The sequence below is a fragment of the Filicampus tigris genome, chromosome 1 (assembly GCF_054856515.1).
Source record: "Filicampus tigris isolate MCC_2025a chromosome 1, RoL_Ftig_1.0, whole genome shotgun sequence".
Lineage (NCBI taxonomy): Eukaryota > Metazoa > Chordata > Actinopteri > Syngnathiformes > Syngnathidae > Filicampus > Filicampus tigris.
The window spans coordinates 41,517,351-41,535,772 of NC_141217.1; the positions used below are offsets into that span (position 1 = coordinate 41,517,351).

Sequence of the window (18,422 nt, forward strand, 5' to 3'; positions counted from 1 at the left end):
TTTTGGTCTGTCTGTTGAATGCGCTGAAACCATGCCCAGCTCCACCGGCAACTGTCAGTTATACCATGACAGCTAATGTCTTTCATTTGCCTACATCATTCCCATTCAACTGACGACCGCGGCCCAGATCAGGCCCGTCAAGCATGTTGGTCCGGCCCGCGGAAGATTGCCAAAAAGAAATCAACAGACATTTGCCACATGTACACATCCTAAACTCTGTAAACACGTCGTCGCTATCAAAATTTAAAAAAAGAAAGGTTGATTTAGGAAACCGTCAGTTTAATGCCGAGTGGACAGACAAAAATATGCATGCATTGAAACTCCTGAAGGCAGACCGATGTGCTCTTTAACCAAGTCACTAGTGGTGCAACGGATCATCTTTGATCCGTGATCGGTACGCATCAAACATCACGGTTTGGCAGGATACCTTATTTTATACACTGTACCATGTGTAAAAATACCGATGTATCCTGCCTTATATTGCATTAAGTTAAACGGCCATATTAGACATTAGGAGTTGATTTTTTTTTTTTTTTTTTTTTTTTTTTAACTTTAAATTTTGCTTATGGGCAAAAGTGTTTTATAAAATAATAATAATATAAAATAAGTATTTACATTTATTTTGATATTTTTTACAAGTCAGTGAGCAGCGATTCCTATGGGGAACCCCATCCAATGCTGGTTATATTTTGTTTATTTATTTAGTTTTTTTTTATTGGGGAAAATGTCTGTCAGATAAGGATGCCGCTACACATAACACTTGAGTTTGACAAACTTGACGTTTGAACACTTGACCAACTTAAAACATTTTAATATTGCTTTTCAAGGGTCCGGTGTCATTCACATTCACAAGTGCCTCTCTTCCATTAATAGCTGTTCCGGCGGACAGGAGGACTTATTTAAAAGAAAAAGAAAGGGGAAATAAAAAAAAGATCCGGAAGCAACTGTCATTCTCGCCTGGTCCTTACTTTCCTTGCACATTTCACATAATAATCATGTCACGTTACACTCACACTTAATCCCAGATCGATGGACGTCACCCAATCACAGTTGCGGAACCACCAACATACTCATGTGGTTTTACTCTGGACTCTTAAGAGCAGATGCATGTAATGTACTATTGCAACTGTGGACAATACGGAACATTGTAAATTCGGTCTTAAATTTAATTTCAAATGTAATTGAAGTCTTCAGTAAGGAACTTGCATTAAGATGCAGGAACTATATATTGCAAGAGCAAGTTTTGTTTATGTTGATGTGGTATTTCTGCCTAATAATTCATATTTGATTGGTTTAGCCCCAACATGGCCAACACAGTGAATGCGGCCCTTAAGCCTCTGGAGACTCTGTCCCGCATTGTTAATCAGCCCAGCAGTTTGTTTGGGAGTAAAGGATGTTCCAACAAGAACAAGACAGAACATGACACAGCGGGCGCTGCAAGGGATAGCAACAGCAACGCTCAAGATCAAGGTATCCACATTCAATCTGGCACAATAGCTCTCTCGCTCTCTCTTTCTCTCGCTCTCGCTCTTTCTCTCTCTCTCGCTCTTTCTCTCTCTTTCTCTGTTTCTCTTTCTGTCTCTCTCTGTCCGCCCTTCCCTCCCCCCACTTGATGCTGATGAGTGAATTCTTGCCAGATCCAGTGTTTGGAAAGATTTAAGTTACTGATGTCTGGCATCTGCTACAGGAGAATCTGGTGAAGCGGAGCCAGTTGAGGGCAACCACAGGGCGCAGGGAGCAGACAGCGACTTGATGGATGGAGAAACAGAGGGTGATACTGTGGTCATTGCAGGTCAACCAGAGGTTCTCAGCACGCAGGCTATGCAGGTGACTATCATTGTTTTGTGCAGGATATCTACTTACATTTACTTATATTTCACTGCATCATGTAAATAACAGTCAGTTGCTGCACATAACATGACTGTTTACATGTGCATGAAGGTGGAGAATGAGTTGGTGGATCTGATTGACGAGCTACTCGAGAGAGACGGCGGTACTGTCAATAGTACAATCATAGGTAAGCCTTTATTTGTGCGGGAGAAATGATTAAAAGGGCAAGAATTCCTAATATTTGTTTTCTCTTCAGTCGGGCGAAGTGCTGAGGATGAATCACAAGAGGATGTGCTGATGGAAGAGGCCCCCTCCAACATTAGTCAGGCATCCACTCTTCAGGCAAACCGAGAAGGTGAGAGTGGCAAGAGCATGGTTTAAAATTGAGTCAACTGTGAAATGGGCTTTGTTTGCAATTGTCCTGTATGATTAGACTCTATGAATATCCTGGAGCCAGAGGATGAGGAACACACCCAAGAGGAAGACTCCAGTGGCAGCAATGATGATGATGACAGTCAGGATGAAGAGGAGGAAGAAGAGGAGGATGAGGAGGAGGACCCGGTTTGGATTAATAGTTGTTTTTATAAGATGTTGACTCAAGTAGTATTGCTTGTAAAAATGTGTGACTGCCGCTTGTTCTCAAGGATGATGAGGAAGGAGATGAGGATGATGACGATGAAGGTTCAGAGATGGAGTTGGATGAGGATTTCCCTGACATCAATGCTGCCCCTCATATCCGCTTTGAGAGATTTGACAGAGACGATGACCTCATCATAGAATTTGACAACATGTTTACCAACAATGGTCAGCAGACAGAGATCTGTTTACACTTCCAAATATTTGTGTCAGCCATGATTAGTTGCTAACATAGACATGGGAATGCAAATATAGCTAGAGCTGCTCCCCTAAACTTTGCCCACGTTTTCTCTTCCTCCATCAGCTGACATCCCTCCCTCCCCGGGCAACATCCCTAGCTCCCACCCACTGATGGTGCGCCACGCTGACCACGGGTCCCTCACCCTTGGTGTGGCAGGCACAAGCAGCCGTCTGGCACAAGGCATGGGCCGCAGCCAGCGGACGCTTAGGCAGCTCACCGCCAATAGTGGGCACACCATCCATGTCCACTACCCGGGAAACCGCCAGCCCAACCCTCCACTCATCCTGCAGAGGTAAGAGTTCTGTTGTCTTTTGAGCTCGTTTCAGCTCTTTCAGAACAGCAGCGCTCCATTGAGTTGGTCAACATTTCCACTCCTTCACCACATGTAGATTGTTGGGTCCCAGTGCCGCTGCGGACATTTTACAACTGTCCAGCTCGCTGCCTCTGCAATCTCGTGGTCGAGCTCGTCTTTTGGTCGGAAATGAGGATGTCCACATCATTGCTCGGTCCGATGACGAATTTGATGACTTTTTCCATGAGCAGAGCAGCACGGGGGGCCAAACGGGTGAGATTATCCAAAAGCTTGATGATGATGATGATGATGATGTTGTTTTTGTTGTTGTTGTTATGGTTCTTTCATTTAGGAATCACTCTAATTTGTTGGCTTTCTGTTTCCCTAGGCACCCTCTCAAGCATTCCTACTGCTTTAACGAGATGGACAGATGAGTGTAAAGTGCTGGATGCTGAAAGTATGCACGACTGTGTCGCAGGTAGATATGAACACTTTTTTTTGGATAAAGTGCTGATGCTTTCACGCTGCGGCACTGAAAGCTCTGCTAAACTTTTTTGCGATGGAGAGCGGACCAGAATCAGATGGCCATAGCTCTTGGTAGAGTGGTACAGATCAGGGATGTATGATTTTATGTTGGGATTTGCAGGTCATTAGGCGACGTTTGAAGACTGTGCATTAGGGCTGGGCGATAATCAATTAATTCAGTTTAAGTACAGGCTAACTTATTTTACTTTAGGTGGCTTTCCTTCCAATTGTACCAAGCAGGTTCCTGCTGACAAGCACCTACTGCATCAACAGGGCCATTGTCAAGTCGGCGAACTTTTGGGGTGTGCCCTGACCATTCATAGGCACAGACTATCCTTGGGGAAGGGGGGGGGGGATAATTTTAATCAAGAATATCCTTCAAAATTGGGAATACTTGTGCAACAAGCTATACAAATTATGTAAACTTTCATGAAAACAAAAAGTGAAAAATGTCTCAATGTCTGGCAACCATTTATTTAGCCTGTCTTGCAACGATTTTTTGTTGGAAGTAGAAAACATGAGAATGACAATGTTCACATTATTTTCCATCTGACAAGAAAAATGGAAACGGCGGAAAGCAGTCACGGCGTCACTCATGCTCAATGTTTCCAAAGACAAAAGTGCCCATGTATATGTTGCCGCAGCAATTTTTATTGCCAATGTTGAAACTGTTTGCCCCGAAGCATGTGCTTCCAAGCTACACATATTTTGCCTGGATCACGTTTTACATACGTTTTGACAACAAAAAATTCCATGGCGAAGCCTGTAAAAAAAGATTTCTGTGGAAGTTAATGCTTGGAAAAGAAATGTTTTAAAGCTTGTTTGCTAACAAGAGTTAAAGCTGTTGAATGTCATTTTCAATAGTCAAAAATGTATAAGGAACTCGCTTTTTGAATAAAAATGTGAACTTTGTAAGACGTAATATCGCCTTGGCCCTACAATACACAATGCTAGTGCTTAAGTAGTTGTAATTTGATGACTGCGGCAGCGACTACATTTTATGTTCAGTAATTTGCAGTAACCAGGGCTCATTTCAACTTTTTAAAAAATGGCAGCAACCAAGATGAAGTATTGACACGTGTTGTTGTTGTTGTTGTTTTCAGTTGTGAAGGTGCCAATCCTGCAGCATCTGGAAGGTCTGCGAGATGAGGAGTTAGAAGAGCGTAGGGAGAAGCGGAGGCGGCAGCTGGCTGAGGAGGAAGAGTCCAAACAAAATGAGCGCAGGGCCTCTGGAGCAGAGCAGACCAGGGAACAGAGCCTACAGGTTGGTTTGCACATGTGAGTGCGTTGCCTACTTTATGATACAAACATTCACATCTTGTCTTTGTTTTCTGCTTTCTTGTCTGTAGGGTTCTGGATTGGGGACAATTAATGGTGCAGAAAACACTGCAGGTACTGACTTGATAAAAGGGTTTGGCTATTGGCTATTTCTTCTGTTGATCCGAATGGTTACGTCCGAAAGAAATCACAATGCATCAGGAGTCTGCAGTGCGTGCTCCGGGATGAGGTAGTAGTTTGTATAGTTTTAGGATCACACCAGATCTGGGAGATAACTATACAGTCTACTGTCTTTCCTAGGGCAGCGCCACATCATCTGCAGGAAACGATCTGCCCTATCAATACATGAAATGTCATTATTTTGAAGCTGGTTGTGCTGTGGTGAGGTAGTAAGTTGTGTTGTTGTTGGGGAACAGGATTGTACACCCCGTTCAGGAGATAACTATACAACTTACTGCCTTCCTCAGTAGAATTATTTGACCACGTATTGATATTTGTATTACCTTTATATGTGCCACATCAAGCTCTTGCCTGAAACTGAATGTGAACCAATCTACAAACAAAACATTATGGCTGCGCCCTTGCACATGTATCGCTCATAACTCTTTGCAGGGTCATTACGGGGTCTTGGACACTCATTCTGACAGCTGCCAGTTGCTATTTTGGTTACTTCAATTATAGTTACTCAAGAGATTCAAGAATATCAGGAAGAGCGCTGTGATACAATTCAATTCCACACCACTACAATAAATATACTAATACTATGAAATACTATCCGTCTTTTACATTTCTAAATACAGAGTAATTGATACAGCACTTATATTTGATCCCATCATATTGTGCAAGTGGTCATAATGTTGTGGCTTGTGATTTTACATTTATTCAAGGAAAACATGTCCAAATACAGTGGTCAGTGATTGAGAAGAGACAAGTGTCAACAAAGATAAAAGAATGAACTTACACTTAACTGCGCAAGACCCGGGACCTTTCATGTTTCGTTCTTAAAAGTTTTCAAATCTAACTGAAGGTGGCACGTCAGTTTCTTCTCATGTTCTTGCCCAAGAGAGGAAAGAAAGAAGCCACAACTACCTGTAACTATGTTTTTCTCTCGGCCAATAAGAGTTGAAAAAAACATTACAGCGGAGCCGCGTCAGTACAGAGGGAGGAGGAAGCGCTTCGTGCGATACACGCGAGTCAAAATGGATCATTTCTTAAGTTTACAACTTCACACGTTTTTGATTAAAATGAAGTTCGCTAGTTCAAAAATGTGTTATCCTTATTTGTATGAAAATATTTACTTTTTTCTTAAACAGATGTTTGGGACTTGAACTTTCTGTTGTGATCATTTATTGACAATGTTCATGGGTCAGTGTAACCTGCTCTAATGTTTAATCATCCAAAACTATCACATAACAATGTTTTTAATATTAAGAAATGAAAACACTTTTTACTATTTTCCCATATTTTTGTCTGTTTTAGAGGGTGAGCAGTCTCAAGGAGGTGCAGTATCTTGTCTGGATCCACCCAGGGTGTCAGAAGGCTTCCTCACTGCTCCCCCTTCTGGAGAGGTTACTCCTACTACCCCAGCACCACATGAACAGGCCCTAGTTTCCTTGGAAACCGCAATTAATCAGCAGGTCCACCAACCAATGGCTGGCCTGCTGTTGGCTGAGTCGCATGCCAGCTCATTGGCGGCTCTGGCAGGTGCGCGTCTTCCACCCTTGTCTGCTGCCGACAGGCCGAATAGTGAAGCAGAAGCATCTCAGATGGAAATGTCCCCAGCACCCACAATCGGTGAGAGAGCCGCCGCCGCCGCCGGTGGTGGTGGTGGTGGTGGAGGAGGAGTGTTGGATGAAGGCAGGGAAGGTAGACTAACTCTCTTAATACAGATTCACCATGAGTGAGGGTGCATTTGTAATTTAAATTAACAGTACGTAGTTGTAACAAGTCAAGTTTTCAAACCTCTAACATCAGCATGGCAATGAATTAAATCCTGTCGTGACAATCCCTCACCCTTGGCTAACTTCCTCCCCTCTCCCTAGCCTCAAGCCCGGATATGGTAGAGACCTCAGAACCTGCAGTAGTGGGTGTGTCACGGCTGGAGGGGTCACCGATGGACACCAGCAGCCCTGCCTCTGCCACACAAGATGAAGCCGTTTCCAACCCTGCCCAGACTGCCCTTGTGTCTCAGGATCTGTCTGGCACTGGCGAAAGCGAGTTGACCGACAGGCAGACCATTGCAGACACTGGGTGAGTTGTTGTTTACGTATCTGTTGATTTGCGGGGGGGGGACCTGTTTTTCTGAAGAAAGTGTTTTTGTTTGATTAGCTCCACCTCAGTTTCATCTGCTGCTGAAGCAATAATCAGAAGTGCCAGTGCTGATAGCCAATCCCAGGCTATCCAAGAAGATCCTCTCCCATCCACAAGCAATGAGGAAGAAGACCCACTTGCAGGTGCGGCTGTTTTTATTTTTTTCCCCAATGCACACCAGCTATTGATCCCACACGAGGTGACATCTTAGATGTGATGTTTCAACCTTCTTGTGGTATTTGTTTTTGAAGGAATCAGTCTTCCCGAGGGCGTTGATCCATCTTTCCTGGCAGCTCTTCCTGAGGACATTCGTAGAGAAGTGCTTCAAAATCAGTTGGGGATAAGACCACCATCCCGCTCAGCTGCTGCTACCAGCTTGCCGTCTTCTACTGCGCCTGTACTAACAGGACCGGGGGTTACCGAGGTCAGCCCTGAGTTCCTGGCTGCATTGCCACCTGCCATACAGGAGGAGGTGAGAAATAATTGGATGACCAAACTTGAAAGGACAAGGAATGGGAGACACAAAGTGATTTCAGAGAAGTTCCGACTAAGTTTGATCATTGACCAATTTAGGTCCTTGCCCAGCAACGAGCCGAGCAGCAGCGCAGGGAGGTTTCCCAACAGCCCACGCAGGGAGATACTCCTCTGGACCCAGTGACCTTCATCCAGACGCTGCCCTCGGAGCTGCGACGCAGTGTGCTGGAAGACATGGAGGACAGCGTGCTGGCCGTCATGCCACCCGACATCGCAGCTGAAGCGGCAGCGTTGCGCCGAGAACAAGAGGCGCGGCAAAGGCAACTGATGCACGAGAGGCTCTTTGGTCACAGTTCAACTTCGGCGCTCTCAGCCATCCTGCGCTCGCCGGCGTTCACCAGTCGCTTAGGGAGCAATCGTGGCGTCCAGTACACCCGACTGGCTGTGCAGAGAGGAGGCACGTTTCAAATGGGTGGTGGCTCGAACCACAGGTAAAAGAGACACATTTACGTTGATGATTTTTTTTTTTTTTTTTTTACTTTTGAATGGAAGAACAAATGTGTTTTAGTTGCCGTAGGCTTATCTTCATGTTGAATTTTTTTTTCCCTCGCAGACCATCCAGTTCCAGTGTGGATTCTTTGCTGCGTCTGCGCGGTCGCTTGCTGCTGGATCACGAGGCCTTGTCCTGTCTCCTGGTGTTGCTATTTGTGGACGAACCGAAGCTCAACACCAGCCGTCTACACCGTGTGCTCAGGAATCTTTGCTACCACTCTCAGACACGTGGGTGGGTCATTCGCAGCCTCTTGTCCATCCTCCAGCGCAGTAGTGAGAGTGAGGTGTGTGTGGAGACCTCGCGCCTTGAAGATTCTCGTGGGAAAAGGAGCTCCCAGGGAGGCTGCGGGGCAAAAGGTGCAGCTACCTCCTCCCTCTGCTCTTCCTCCTCTTCCTCCCTCGAGCTCCTAAACAGAGTGGAGTCTCGTAGTTCCAGTCAGCTTTCTTGGCTCTCCGTTTCTATGGATGCGGCTTTGGGCTGTCGGACTAACATCTTCCAGATCCAACGGGTATCTGGTAGGAAACATGCTGACCGGCATGCAGCTGCTGGTTCTTCCGCATCTGGAGCCCTGGGAGGAGCTGTGTCAGGAACTGCTGCAGGGGTCACATGTGCAGGAGGCGGAGGCTCCACCGTACACATCCACCCGCAAGCTGCCCCTGTCGTCTGTCGACATGTGCTAGACACACTCATCCAACTAGCAAAGGTGAGTCACGTATCACTATCTAAATAAATCTGCCTTGTGATCTTGGTTGACTTGATACCGAAGTTTCCAAGAAACCGAACCGAAATGTGATTTAGCATTCCGTTACGTCCTGTCTTTTTATATTAATTAGTAGTAGTTCTTGGTAAAATGCAGTAGGATAATGTGCACTACTGACTTGTACTTTCAGAATCTCAATGGCACCTTTTCTAATATGCTCTCGCAATATTCAAGGGCGCTGTGCAATTTTACTCCCCTTTCAGTTTTCCAACAGAGAACAGTACAATTCAACTTTATTTTCTATATAGCGGGAAGGCTTACAGCTGCGCATTCATTGCCCTGGTGCAGACGTGTCCAAGTCCGGTCCTCAAGAGCCACAATCCAGTCTGTTTAAGGTTTATCCCTACGGCAACACACCTAATTCAAATCATCAGGCCCATTCTCAGGCTTTTGCAAATCTTGCTGATGAGCTGATCATTTGAAACCGGTGTGTTGCCGTAGGGATAAACCTAAAGCAGGCTGGATTGTGGCTCTTGAGGACCGGACTTGGGCACCCCTGCCCCAGTGCCTCCCCCTCCGGTTATTAAATAACAAGCAGTTCTTATTACAAACACACAAAGCAAGGGGCAGGCTCATTGGTGTAGTTCCTTTTGCTTGCTACTTCACAATGTCACATTTGTCCAATTTCCCATGAGGGTTAGTTTTTCTCCTTTCGTACAGCATCATAGCGCTTACATATAATATGGTGCAGAGAGCTTATATCTTTCTTGTGCGCACTTGCTCTGTTGGCCACCTACCTGTCTTACAAATGAATGATTTGTAAGACAGGTAGTGTGTCTTGACTCTTTTACCCTATTTTTTTTATTGTTTGTATTCAAAATGTTGTATCAACGTGGCAAGGGACTTGGGATGGAAACTAGCGAAAATGCTCATTAATGTGCACGAAAAAAATGTCAATCAAGATGATGTACTGTTAGTGACTTTTTCTGTCTGTCACTACAGGTGTTCCCCAGCCACTTCACCCAGCAGCGTTGTAAGGATCTGTCCGTGTCATCCTCTGACCTTGAGGCCCGTCTTTGTTCAAGCTCCACAGGCGTGAGTGGGATGGTTGGAGGATCGAGGTCTGGTTCACAGGCTCCAAACAATCCAAATTCCAATGCTTCCAGTGCACAGAACGCTTTTGGCTCCTCATCCATCACTCCCCAGTCCCTGGGAATTTCCACTGATTTTTGGGACCTGCTTGTAAAGCTGGACAACATGAATGTCAGTCGCAAAGGAAAAGCCTCAATGAAGACCGTGCCTTTAGGGGGCAATGCAGAGGCTGAGGGACTCCAGTTAAGCCTGGAAACCTCCCCTCTTGGTCAGTTGATGAACATGCTGTCCCATCCTGTAATCAGGCGAAGCTCCTTGCTCACTGAAAAGCTGCTGCGCCTGCTCTCCCTCATCTCCATTGCTCTGCCTGACAACAAGGCCACAGAGGTGCCTGCTGGCCACGCTACTCCACAGTCAGCCAACCCTAACCCCAACCCCAACCCGATAATCAGCTCAGGATCCACAGCCCCGGTCACTACACAGGGCACAGCAGCAGCAGCAAGCATCCAGCCCACTGCAGTGGGCACAGTGGCCTCTGCGGGATCTGGGACCCAGAGCACCTCCTCAGGGACAAGTTTGTTAATGTTTGCAACTTCCACACCATTGCCAACTTCCACTGGAGCAGTCTTCACAGGTAGAAAGAACAGGGAAATCATTTCAAGTCATCTCTTCAGAATGGTGCTCCTAAATAATGTCATTTGATTCTGCCAAAACAGCAAAAACAAAGAGCTCTTCGATTAGCAGTAGCACGGAGAGCGACAACAAGATGGCTACCGCGGGACTTACGGAGAAACAACTTCAGCTTTCGGTGGAGGTATGAGAGAATGCTGTGGGAGTGTTTTCTTCAAATCACACATCCGAAGTGGCCCTGTGGACCAATAGGTTCTTGGTTGTGTATGATTTTAATTTTACACTCTGTACCTTCTGTAAGGTGTTGACTTCTCATTCGTGCTCAGAGGAGGGTCTGGAAGATGCGGCGAATATTTTACTTCAGTTATCCAGAGGAGATGGTTCCACCAGAGACACAGTGCTCAGACTGCTGCTCAGTGGAGCAAGACACCTTGGTTATACCCTTTGCAAGCAGATTGGTCGGTGCTATGCCCATATTTGTTGTACCTAATTTTTCTTGCAAAGCCTCGTAGGTTTTCCCTTAAGCATTTCAAATCGCCTCCCTCTCAGGCACACTATTGGCTGAACTTCGAGAGTACAACTTGGAGCAGCAAAGACGAGCACACGCAGATTCTCATTCCCCCGATGCACCTCCTGATGACTCTTCCATCTCTGCCAGACTGAAGGGCAAAATGACCAGCAGGTAAGACTGTGACAACTTTTGACACTCAGGACAGGTCGAGGAAATGTTGCCGATTGATATATAGAAAAAATAACAATAATAATAATAAAATACAAAAGAAACACTCAGTTCGCTTCGGGTGCTATCGTTTAGTCAAGACTCATTTGTTGGATCTACAATTTCCTTTACCTCAAATGTGTTTGTTGTTCGGGGCACAGGTTTGATGGAGCAGAAAGTGTCGTGATTGTGGCTGCACAGAAGCGCACGCTTGGCGGACGAGAACTGCAACTCCCCTGCATGAGCTCGCTAACCTCCAAGACATCGACACAGAAATTTTTCTTGCGAGTGTTGCAGGTCATTATCCAGCTACGCGAGGACACGCGCCGCGCCAACAAGAAAGCCAAACAGACCGGGCGGATAGGTGAGAGAATTACACAGCATAGAAAGCATTGAAAGAGAAATTGTAAAGCGTTGTGCAGATGAGGTTTGGAGTGACAAACCCGCCCTCTCGCTCAACGGTCAGGCTCGTCCAGCCTGGGCTCCGCCAGCAGCATTCAGGCTGCCGTCCGTCAACTGGAGGCAGAGGCTGACGCCATCATCCAGATGGTGAGAGAGGGTCAGCGGGCACGCCGGCTCATACAAGTTCCACCGCCCACTGCCGCCTCCGCCGCCGTCACCGCCGGATCGTCAGTCGCAGCGTCTCATGCCCCCGCCGGCGCTGCTCCCGCTGCTGGCACAGCTGCTGCTGCCACGGTTAGCATGGGCCGCGTTGACAGCAGACACATCTGCGCACTCACTCATTGGGGGCACATTTCAACATTTATTGTGATGTCATCGACTTGATACGATTGCTGTGAGCTACTGACATGCTTTTAGGCAAGTTGGCTTATTCGTGCCATTTAGTTAGGTGCATTTTGCAAACGCTAATCCATGCACAGCTCTCTTCTATGAGATTTAAAGAATATTTGATTTATTTTAGATATTAACGTCCAAATGTCATCTCGTTTGCAACTTGCTGTCTGTTCTATTCGTTTGCTCGGAAATGGACAGTAATCTGCCATATGTACTATCTCAGCATAATTGTTTGTGAAAACTGTGAATGTGCCTGCGCCAAACTCTTCAAACGCCCCCAGCCACCGTCCCATTCCCTCCACCCCCGCTCCCAACAGTGGTGGCTGGCTGAAGTCGCTTCATGCTTTACCTTATACCCGCTCAAGCCAGAGTTTCTTTAGCATTGAATCGGGAATGTCTTGAGGCATGCCTATATATATATATCTCTGTCAAGATATATGACTCAAACCTGAAGCTGATTATCATCCTTGTTTCCATCCTGTCTTCCTGGCCGTCCCTGGTTGGGCGGCTACAGTCTGAAATGCAATCAGTGTCAGAGGCCCAGGCAGCTCAGCGAGATGAGTCGCCAATGGATGTTGACCAGCCAGCTTTGGAACTGGACTCTTCAACTCTGGGTGAGTTATTCAAACCTCTAAAATGTACACATTTTCAGGGGACACGTGTGTTTATTGATTTGTTTAGGAGCACACAATTGATTTACTAAGTTTATAAATTGACAGTTGAGCTCTGACACCAACAAAAGTTACAAACCTTATATGGATTTGATTTTTGTTGTTTCACCAGCTTTTACACAGACTATTCAAATGAACTCTTTTGATGCCATAACGTATGAATACGTAGAATCGTTGTTTGTTGATGCCTTGACGTATTAATACGGTTTCAGTGTATTTTTATTCATTTGTTGTTTTTTGTTTAATCTATTAAAAAGGGCTTGGCGCTTTTGGTATGAAAAATCACCGCTAGATGGCAGGAGCGGCCAGTTTTATGCATGCTCTAAGCTACGTTATGAGGTGGCATTCTCGCTCTACAACGGACCTTTTTCAATGAGAGAAAGGTGAAACGGCCCATCGTCATCTTTGTTTGACAGGAAAGGGAAGCTGTAACATGCATGTGATTGTGGTGACCGCGGTACGTGCGGAAAATTGAATAGAATTCACCAGAAAAATGATTGTCAACGTACAGTCAGACAGCAGAGAAGCGACCACCCCTTTTAGAGGAGTCAACGTTCTGGCAAGATGGGGTGCTTGGTGGACATTAATGAGAAGTAAAATGAACTTTTTTTCATTTTGGCAAACGGCTGCAATGGCACAGAAAGTGAACAATTTCAAGGGGCCTGAATACTTTGCGTACCCACTGTATATAAGTACAGAACTCAATTTTCTGTAGGCCTTTTGAACCTTACCTGCCCAGATACTAAAGGCTGAATTTTTGGGGAACGTTTTTCCTCAGATGAAGAAGGAAACTGCCAGACTGACAGTGAGGAGAAACTCCCCGACCTGCCTCTGCTCAGCGAACAGCTGCTGCTGGATGAGCTGTGGGACATGCTTGGAGAATGCTTGAAAGAGCTGGAAGAGTCCCATGACCAGCATGCCGTATTGGGTAGGCGCAAACGCCGTCTATGCGCTTCCTTGGAAAAAGGCTTAAATGTGACTTTAAAATTACACAACACCTTTTTACAATCATATCCAAACCAGGTGTGTCAGAGGTTCCAGGACTGATGACGCAACACCGCTTGAATCCAAACGAAATTTTCTCCTTGGAAGTAATAAGACCGAATGGAGACCATTATATTATTAGTAGTATTATTGTTATTCATCGATGTCAATTAATGACTGTGCTCTTTTGAAATGTCTTGGTGTAATTTCAAAGGAAGGGTTTGGTAGGATGTAACGATTCACTCAAGCCACGATTCAATTTGAGTTTCAGTGATCAACTATTTCAGATGTTGTCTATTACTGTTAGGGTCACAATATGAAAAATGTTTCCAATATTTTGTGACGACAGTGGACAAAGTGACCTCACATTTAGCAGCTCCCCTGCTATCTTGTTCCATGTGATTTCCACTGTGACATGTCCCTCAGTTCTCCAACCTGCTGTGGAGGCGTTCTTCCTCGTTCACGCCACTGAGCGAGAGAGCAAACCCCCTGTACGGGACACCCGGGAGAGCCAGCTCTCTCACATCAAGGATGAACCTCCGCCACTGTCCCCAGCGCCGCTCACACCCGCAACGCCGTCATCCCTCGACCCCTTCTTCTCCCGGGAACCGTCCTCCATGCACATCTCTTCAAACTTGCCGCCGGACACACAGAAGTTCCTCCGATTTGCCGGTGAGTTAGAATGTATTCTTTTGCACGCATCAATTGCGCATGCTCACTTCCAATGCTAGCTTCGTGTATAAAAATAACATTGACATAATATACTCGCTGTCTCTGGAACGGCATCAAGTTACTGTAAATGATATATGATCTTTCAAATTGCTGCCATTATCCAAGCGGCGGCCAAGCGATCAAAGCACCAACTCTGATTTAATGAGCCTTTTGCCGGTTCACAGTACACACAGTACAGACGCGGCTGGGTTGGACACCCTCAACTCACTTTTGTATATCGGGCACAGAAACAAAGAAAGTCAATAAAATCAAATAGAATAGAAAACCTTTATTGTCACATTCCATGGCGCAGATACAGCACAGTTCAGCCCATGAAAACTAGAAGACAGCCAATCGTCAAATAATTATTCCAAACATACTATTAACTGCAGAATGAGGATAAATGTTCCCACGGCTCGAGAGTTTCTCCATCCAAGTGCCCGCGGCTTCGTGACCTTGGTCTTTAAAAAGTCACAATTGTGGATGACATTGCCACCTTGAAAAGGATCATTTAAATATTTCAAGAGCACCGTTGTCCAGACAAGTATGGTTTTCCCCCTTCCAAAATGCCTGAAAATGACAAGCGAGAGAAAATTCAGCAACAGATCAATTAGGTGCGAAGGAGACTGTAAAGGCTTTTGCGCGTTGCGTGCGATGAAGTTTGTTGAAGTGAACTTTTAAATGTCCTTGTTTGTAGAAACTCACCGCACAGTCCTCAACCAGATCCTGCGTCAGTCCACCACTCATTTGGCTGATGGACCCTTTGCAGTCTTGGTGGATTACATCCGTATCCTGGACTTTGATGTGAAGAGGAAGTAAGCCAGATGACTTTGACCTGCGCTCAGTTACCGACGTTCTAAGTCGCCGGCCTGTCGTCCGTCTCGCAGGTATTTCCGCCAGGAGCTGGAACGCCTTGATGAAGGCCTGAGGAAAGAGGACATGGCGGTGCACGTGAGAAGAGATCACGTCTTCGAGGACTCGTACAGAGAGCTGCATCGCAAGAGCCCGGAGGACATGAAGAACAGGCTGTACGCCCCCATTGCTCAAACAACAACAACAACAACGACAACGAGCTGAGTCTGCTCCATCCAGAAGCTGGTGTCAAGTGTGCGTGCGTGCGTGCGTGTGTTGCAGGTACATCGTCTTTGAAGGAGAAGAGGGCCAGGACGCCGGCGGGCTCCTGAGGGAATGGTACATGATCATCTCCCGAGAGATGTTCAACCCCATGTACGCCCTGTTCCGCACCTCGCCCGGCGATAGGGTCACCTACACCATCAACCCCTCGTCCCACTGCAACCCCAACCACCTGAGCTACTTCAAGTTTGTGGGCCGGGTGGTGGCCAAAGCCGTTTACGATAACCGGTTACTGGAGTGCTACTTCACGCGTAGCTTTTACAAGCACATCCTGGGCAAGAGCGTCAGGTAATGGCGACGGGGGGCCTATTTTCCTGGCAAAGGCCAAGAGCTCATCAATCACGTGCTTCTTTCTGTTCCTAGGTACACCGACATGGAGAGTGAGGACTACCCCTTCTTCCAGGGTTTGGTGTACTTGTTGGAGAACGACGTGTCCACGTTAGGCTACGAACTCACATTCAGCACAGAGGTTGGTGCCGGCTCTCCCAATTGTTCCAACTGCTTCAGGCGCAAAACGCCGAAGACGGCCTCTTGAAAATGCTCGCAGTCATAACATTTGAAGTCCTGGCGGCGAGGCGGGTGGATTGAAAGATCTTTGTATTTTGTAGGTCCAAGAGTTTGGCGTGTGTGAAGTGAGAGACCTCAAGCCAAATGGTGCAAACATTCTGGTCACGGAAGAAAACAAGAAAGAATATGTGCACCTGGTTTGCCAGATGAAGATGACGGGTAAGATTGTGGTGGATGGGTTTTTACGTCAGTCACCACCTCATCAGCAAAACTGCAATAAAATAAGCCTTCATGCGATCTTGCTCTGATAAACCACATGGAACACTACCTTCAGGTGCCGTGAATGTCCACGTTCACGTCGAGCCGTTGTGGTCGACGTGGTTTTTGAAAACGAAGGAAACGTTTTTCATTTTCGACATCTCTCTCATGCTAATTGCGAGATGCCACGCCTCCAAGGAAAAACAAGCAATCACAGAAAGAAAGTCTGACCGGGTTGTGAAATCTGCCGTTGCGCACTGGCACGCACGAACGCCCTTGCACCGACCGGCATTCGTAAAGGCGATTTTCTTTAAAAACGCTGCAGTCACTTGAATGACGTTTTCTGCCCTAGTTTTGATATGTTGTAGCCCGGTGTCACCCGGCCCTCCCTCAAAGCGCACGGGCGCTTTTGGAAGGTGCTGCGAAAGGGGCTTGATTGTGGCTGTCTGGCAGGTGCCATCCGCAAGCAGCTGGCCGCCTTCCTGGAGGGCTTCTACGAGATCATCCCCAAGAGGCTGATCTCCATCTTCACCGAGCAGGAGCTGGAGCTGCTCATCTCCGGCCTGCCCACCATCGACATTGACGACCTCAAGGCCAACACGGAGTACCACAAGTACCAGTCCAGCTCCATCCAGGTACTTGGATTGAGTGCGGGCCAACCCGACGTCTTGCCGGCATTCGCACATAACCGGCATGTTTGCTGCCTTTTCCGCCACAGATCCAGTGGTTCTGGAGGGCCTTGCGTTCCTTCGACCAAGCGGACCGAGCCAAGTTCTTACAGTTTGTCACTGGCACGTCCAAAGTTCCCCTCCAGGGCTTCGCTGCCCTGGAGGGCATGAACGGCATCCAGAAGTTCCAAATCCACCGCGACGATCGCTCCACTGACCGCCTGCCCTCCGCTCACACTTGGTAAACCAAACGAAGCTGTCGCGGCCGACAAACGGAGACGCCCGCCGTCTCGGCAAATGAGGACGTGAAAATGACCGCCTGTGTTCTGTGCCCGTAGTTTCAACCAGCTGGACCTCCCTGCCTACGAGAGTTACGAAAAGTTGAGACACATGCTGCTGCTGGCCATCCAGGAGTGCTCCGAGGGATTCGGGCTGGCGTAATCGATGAGACTCTTTAACGCACGCACGCACACACACACACACACACACACACACACACACACACACCTGAATTCGATCTGACTACTCTACATAGTAACATTTTTGAACACACGCTGCATAGATGATACTGGATTGCCTTGTTAAATGGCCCAGTTTCTGCGATCTAGTCCATACAGAACCGATCAAAGCAGCCAGTGTGATGAACGCGCAGAGTCTCGCGTGATCTCCGCACACAAACACGTGTGCGCGCTTGTGGTCCCCTCCCCATTTAAATGGAAAGGGCAAATGCAAAGGTTAAAACATGGACTAATATAAGAGACATTTTCTTCATCTAGTTTGATTTTCACTGTACAAAAGGTTTGGGAGTTTATTGTTTCAACTTTTTTTTGTTCCTCTGGCTGTGTAAAAAGAAAAAAGAATGTGTGAACAGGATGGTTATAAAACCTTTGGGGAAACACGTTGGTGGTTTCTTGTTGCAAATTTTTGGCCTCACAAGCCTTGATATATTTTTTTTTTTGTGGGGCTGTATGAACAACTTGAGAAATTCACAAAAATGCACTTTCCAAAAACATTTTGTGGCATTTTTAAGGAAGGATGGTACACTTGAAGCGAAAACCTGAAGGAGATTAAAAAAAAAACAAAAAAACATTAACCGTAAATTCTAGAGTATTTTTGACTATTCAATTGCTGACTCAGACTTGGGCCTTTGAATCCGATTGGAATAACGACATGAATAAATGCATAAAATTGCGTCTATTGTCTTTTTAAGTGTTGTAACCTTTTGACTGATAAATTCCCCCAAATCCTGAAAGATGCTCATGTCGTTTGATGCATCACAGCAGACTCTGTTGTTACAGTCAACAAGTGCAAGTCTATGGTTATTTCTTCCGCGCAGTTCCAGCTAATGAACTCCTTAAAAGTGATGCAAGAAGCTTAATAGTCATCAAACCTTCCATGCGTCCACCTGTCACTCC

The 18,422-nt window shown here is 46.4% G+C and overlaps 1 protein-coding gene across 10 annotated transcripts in view; it reads left to right on the forward strand.

The window, feature by feature from the left end:
• Positions 1-18,198, forward strand: part of huwe1 (HECT, UBA and WWE domain containing E3 ubiquitin protein ligase 1) — a 55,218-nt gene extending 37,020 nt beyond the window's left edge. For 7 of the 10 annotated variants that reach the window (XM_086042186.1, XM_086042201.1, XM_086042191.1 and 4 more), the window contains 34 exons: positions 1,298-1,470; positions 1,688-1,827; positions 1,942-2,017; positions 2,087-2,185; positions 2,264-2,391; positions 2,475-2,634; positions 2,771-2,999; positions 3,097-3,272; positions 3,388-3,477; positions 4,628-4,788; positions 4,874-4,916; positions 6,282-6,668; positions 6,845-7,052; positions 7,131-7,255; positions 7,364-7,584; positions 7,686-8,077; positions 8,200-8,842; positions 9,842-10,565; positions 10,648-10,745; positions 10,863-11,019; positions 11,111-11,243; positions 11,441-11,643; positions 11,746-11,975; positions 12,589-12,688; positions 13,524-13,673; positions 14,156-14,401; positions 15,138-15,255; positions 15,328-15,468; positions 15,575-15,862; positions 15,938-16,043; positions 16,183-16,300; positions 16,793-16,974; positions 17,058-17,248; positions 17,346-18,198. In XM_086042186.1, coding sequence (XP_085898312.1) covers positions 1,298-1,470; positions 1,688-1,827; positions 1,942-2,017; positions 2,087-2,185; positions 2,264-2,391; positions 2,475-2,634; positions 2,771-2,999; positions 3,097-3,272; positions 3,388-3,477; positions 4,628-4,788; positions 4,874-4,916; positions 6,282-6,668; positions 6,845-7,052; positions 7,131-7,255; positions 7,364-7,584; positions 7,686-8,077; positions 8,200-8,842; positions 9,842-10,565; positions 10,648-10,745; positions 10,863-11,019; positions 11,111-11,243; positions 11,441-11,643; positions 11,746-11,975; positions 12,589-12,688; positions 13,524-13,673; positions 14,156-14,401; positions 15,138-15,255; positions 15,328-15,468; positions 15,575-15,862; positions 15,938-16,043; positions 16,183-16,300; positions 16,793-16,974; positions 17,058-17,248; positions 17,346-17,448 — 6,739 coding nt within the window. In that variant the 3' untranslated portion in view covers positions 17,449-18,198. The remainder of the gene's footprint in view (positions 1-1,297; positions 1,471-1,687; positions 1,828-1,941; positions 2,018-2,086; positions 2,186-2,263; positions 2,392-2,474; positions 2,635-2,770; positions 3,000-3,096; positions 3,273-3,387; positions 3,478-4,627; positions 4,789-4,873; positions 4,917-6,281; positions 6,669-6,844; positions 7,053-7,130; positions 7,256-7,363; positions 7,585-7,685; positions 8,078-8,199; positions 8,843-9,841; positions 10,566-10,647; positions 10,746-10,862; positions 11,020-11,110; positions 11,244-11,440; positions 11,644-11,745; positions 11,976-12,588; positions 12,689-13,523; positions 13,674-14,155; positions 14,402-15,137; positions 15,256-15,327; positions 15,469-15,574; positions 15,863-15,937; positions 16,044-16,182; positions 16,301-16,792; positions 16,975-17,057; positions 17,249-17,345) is intronic. The other 3 variants (XM_086042157.1, XM_086042167.1, XM_086042177.1) reach the window with 2 other exon arrangements.
• Positions 18,199-18,422: the final 224 nt, after the last annotated feature.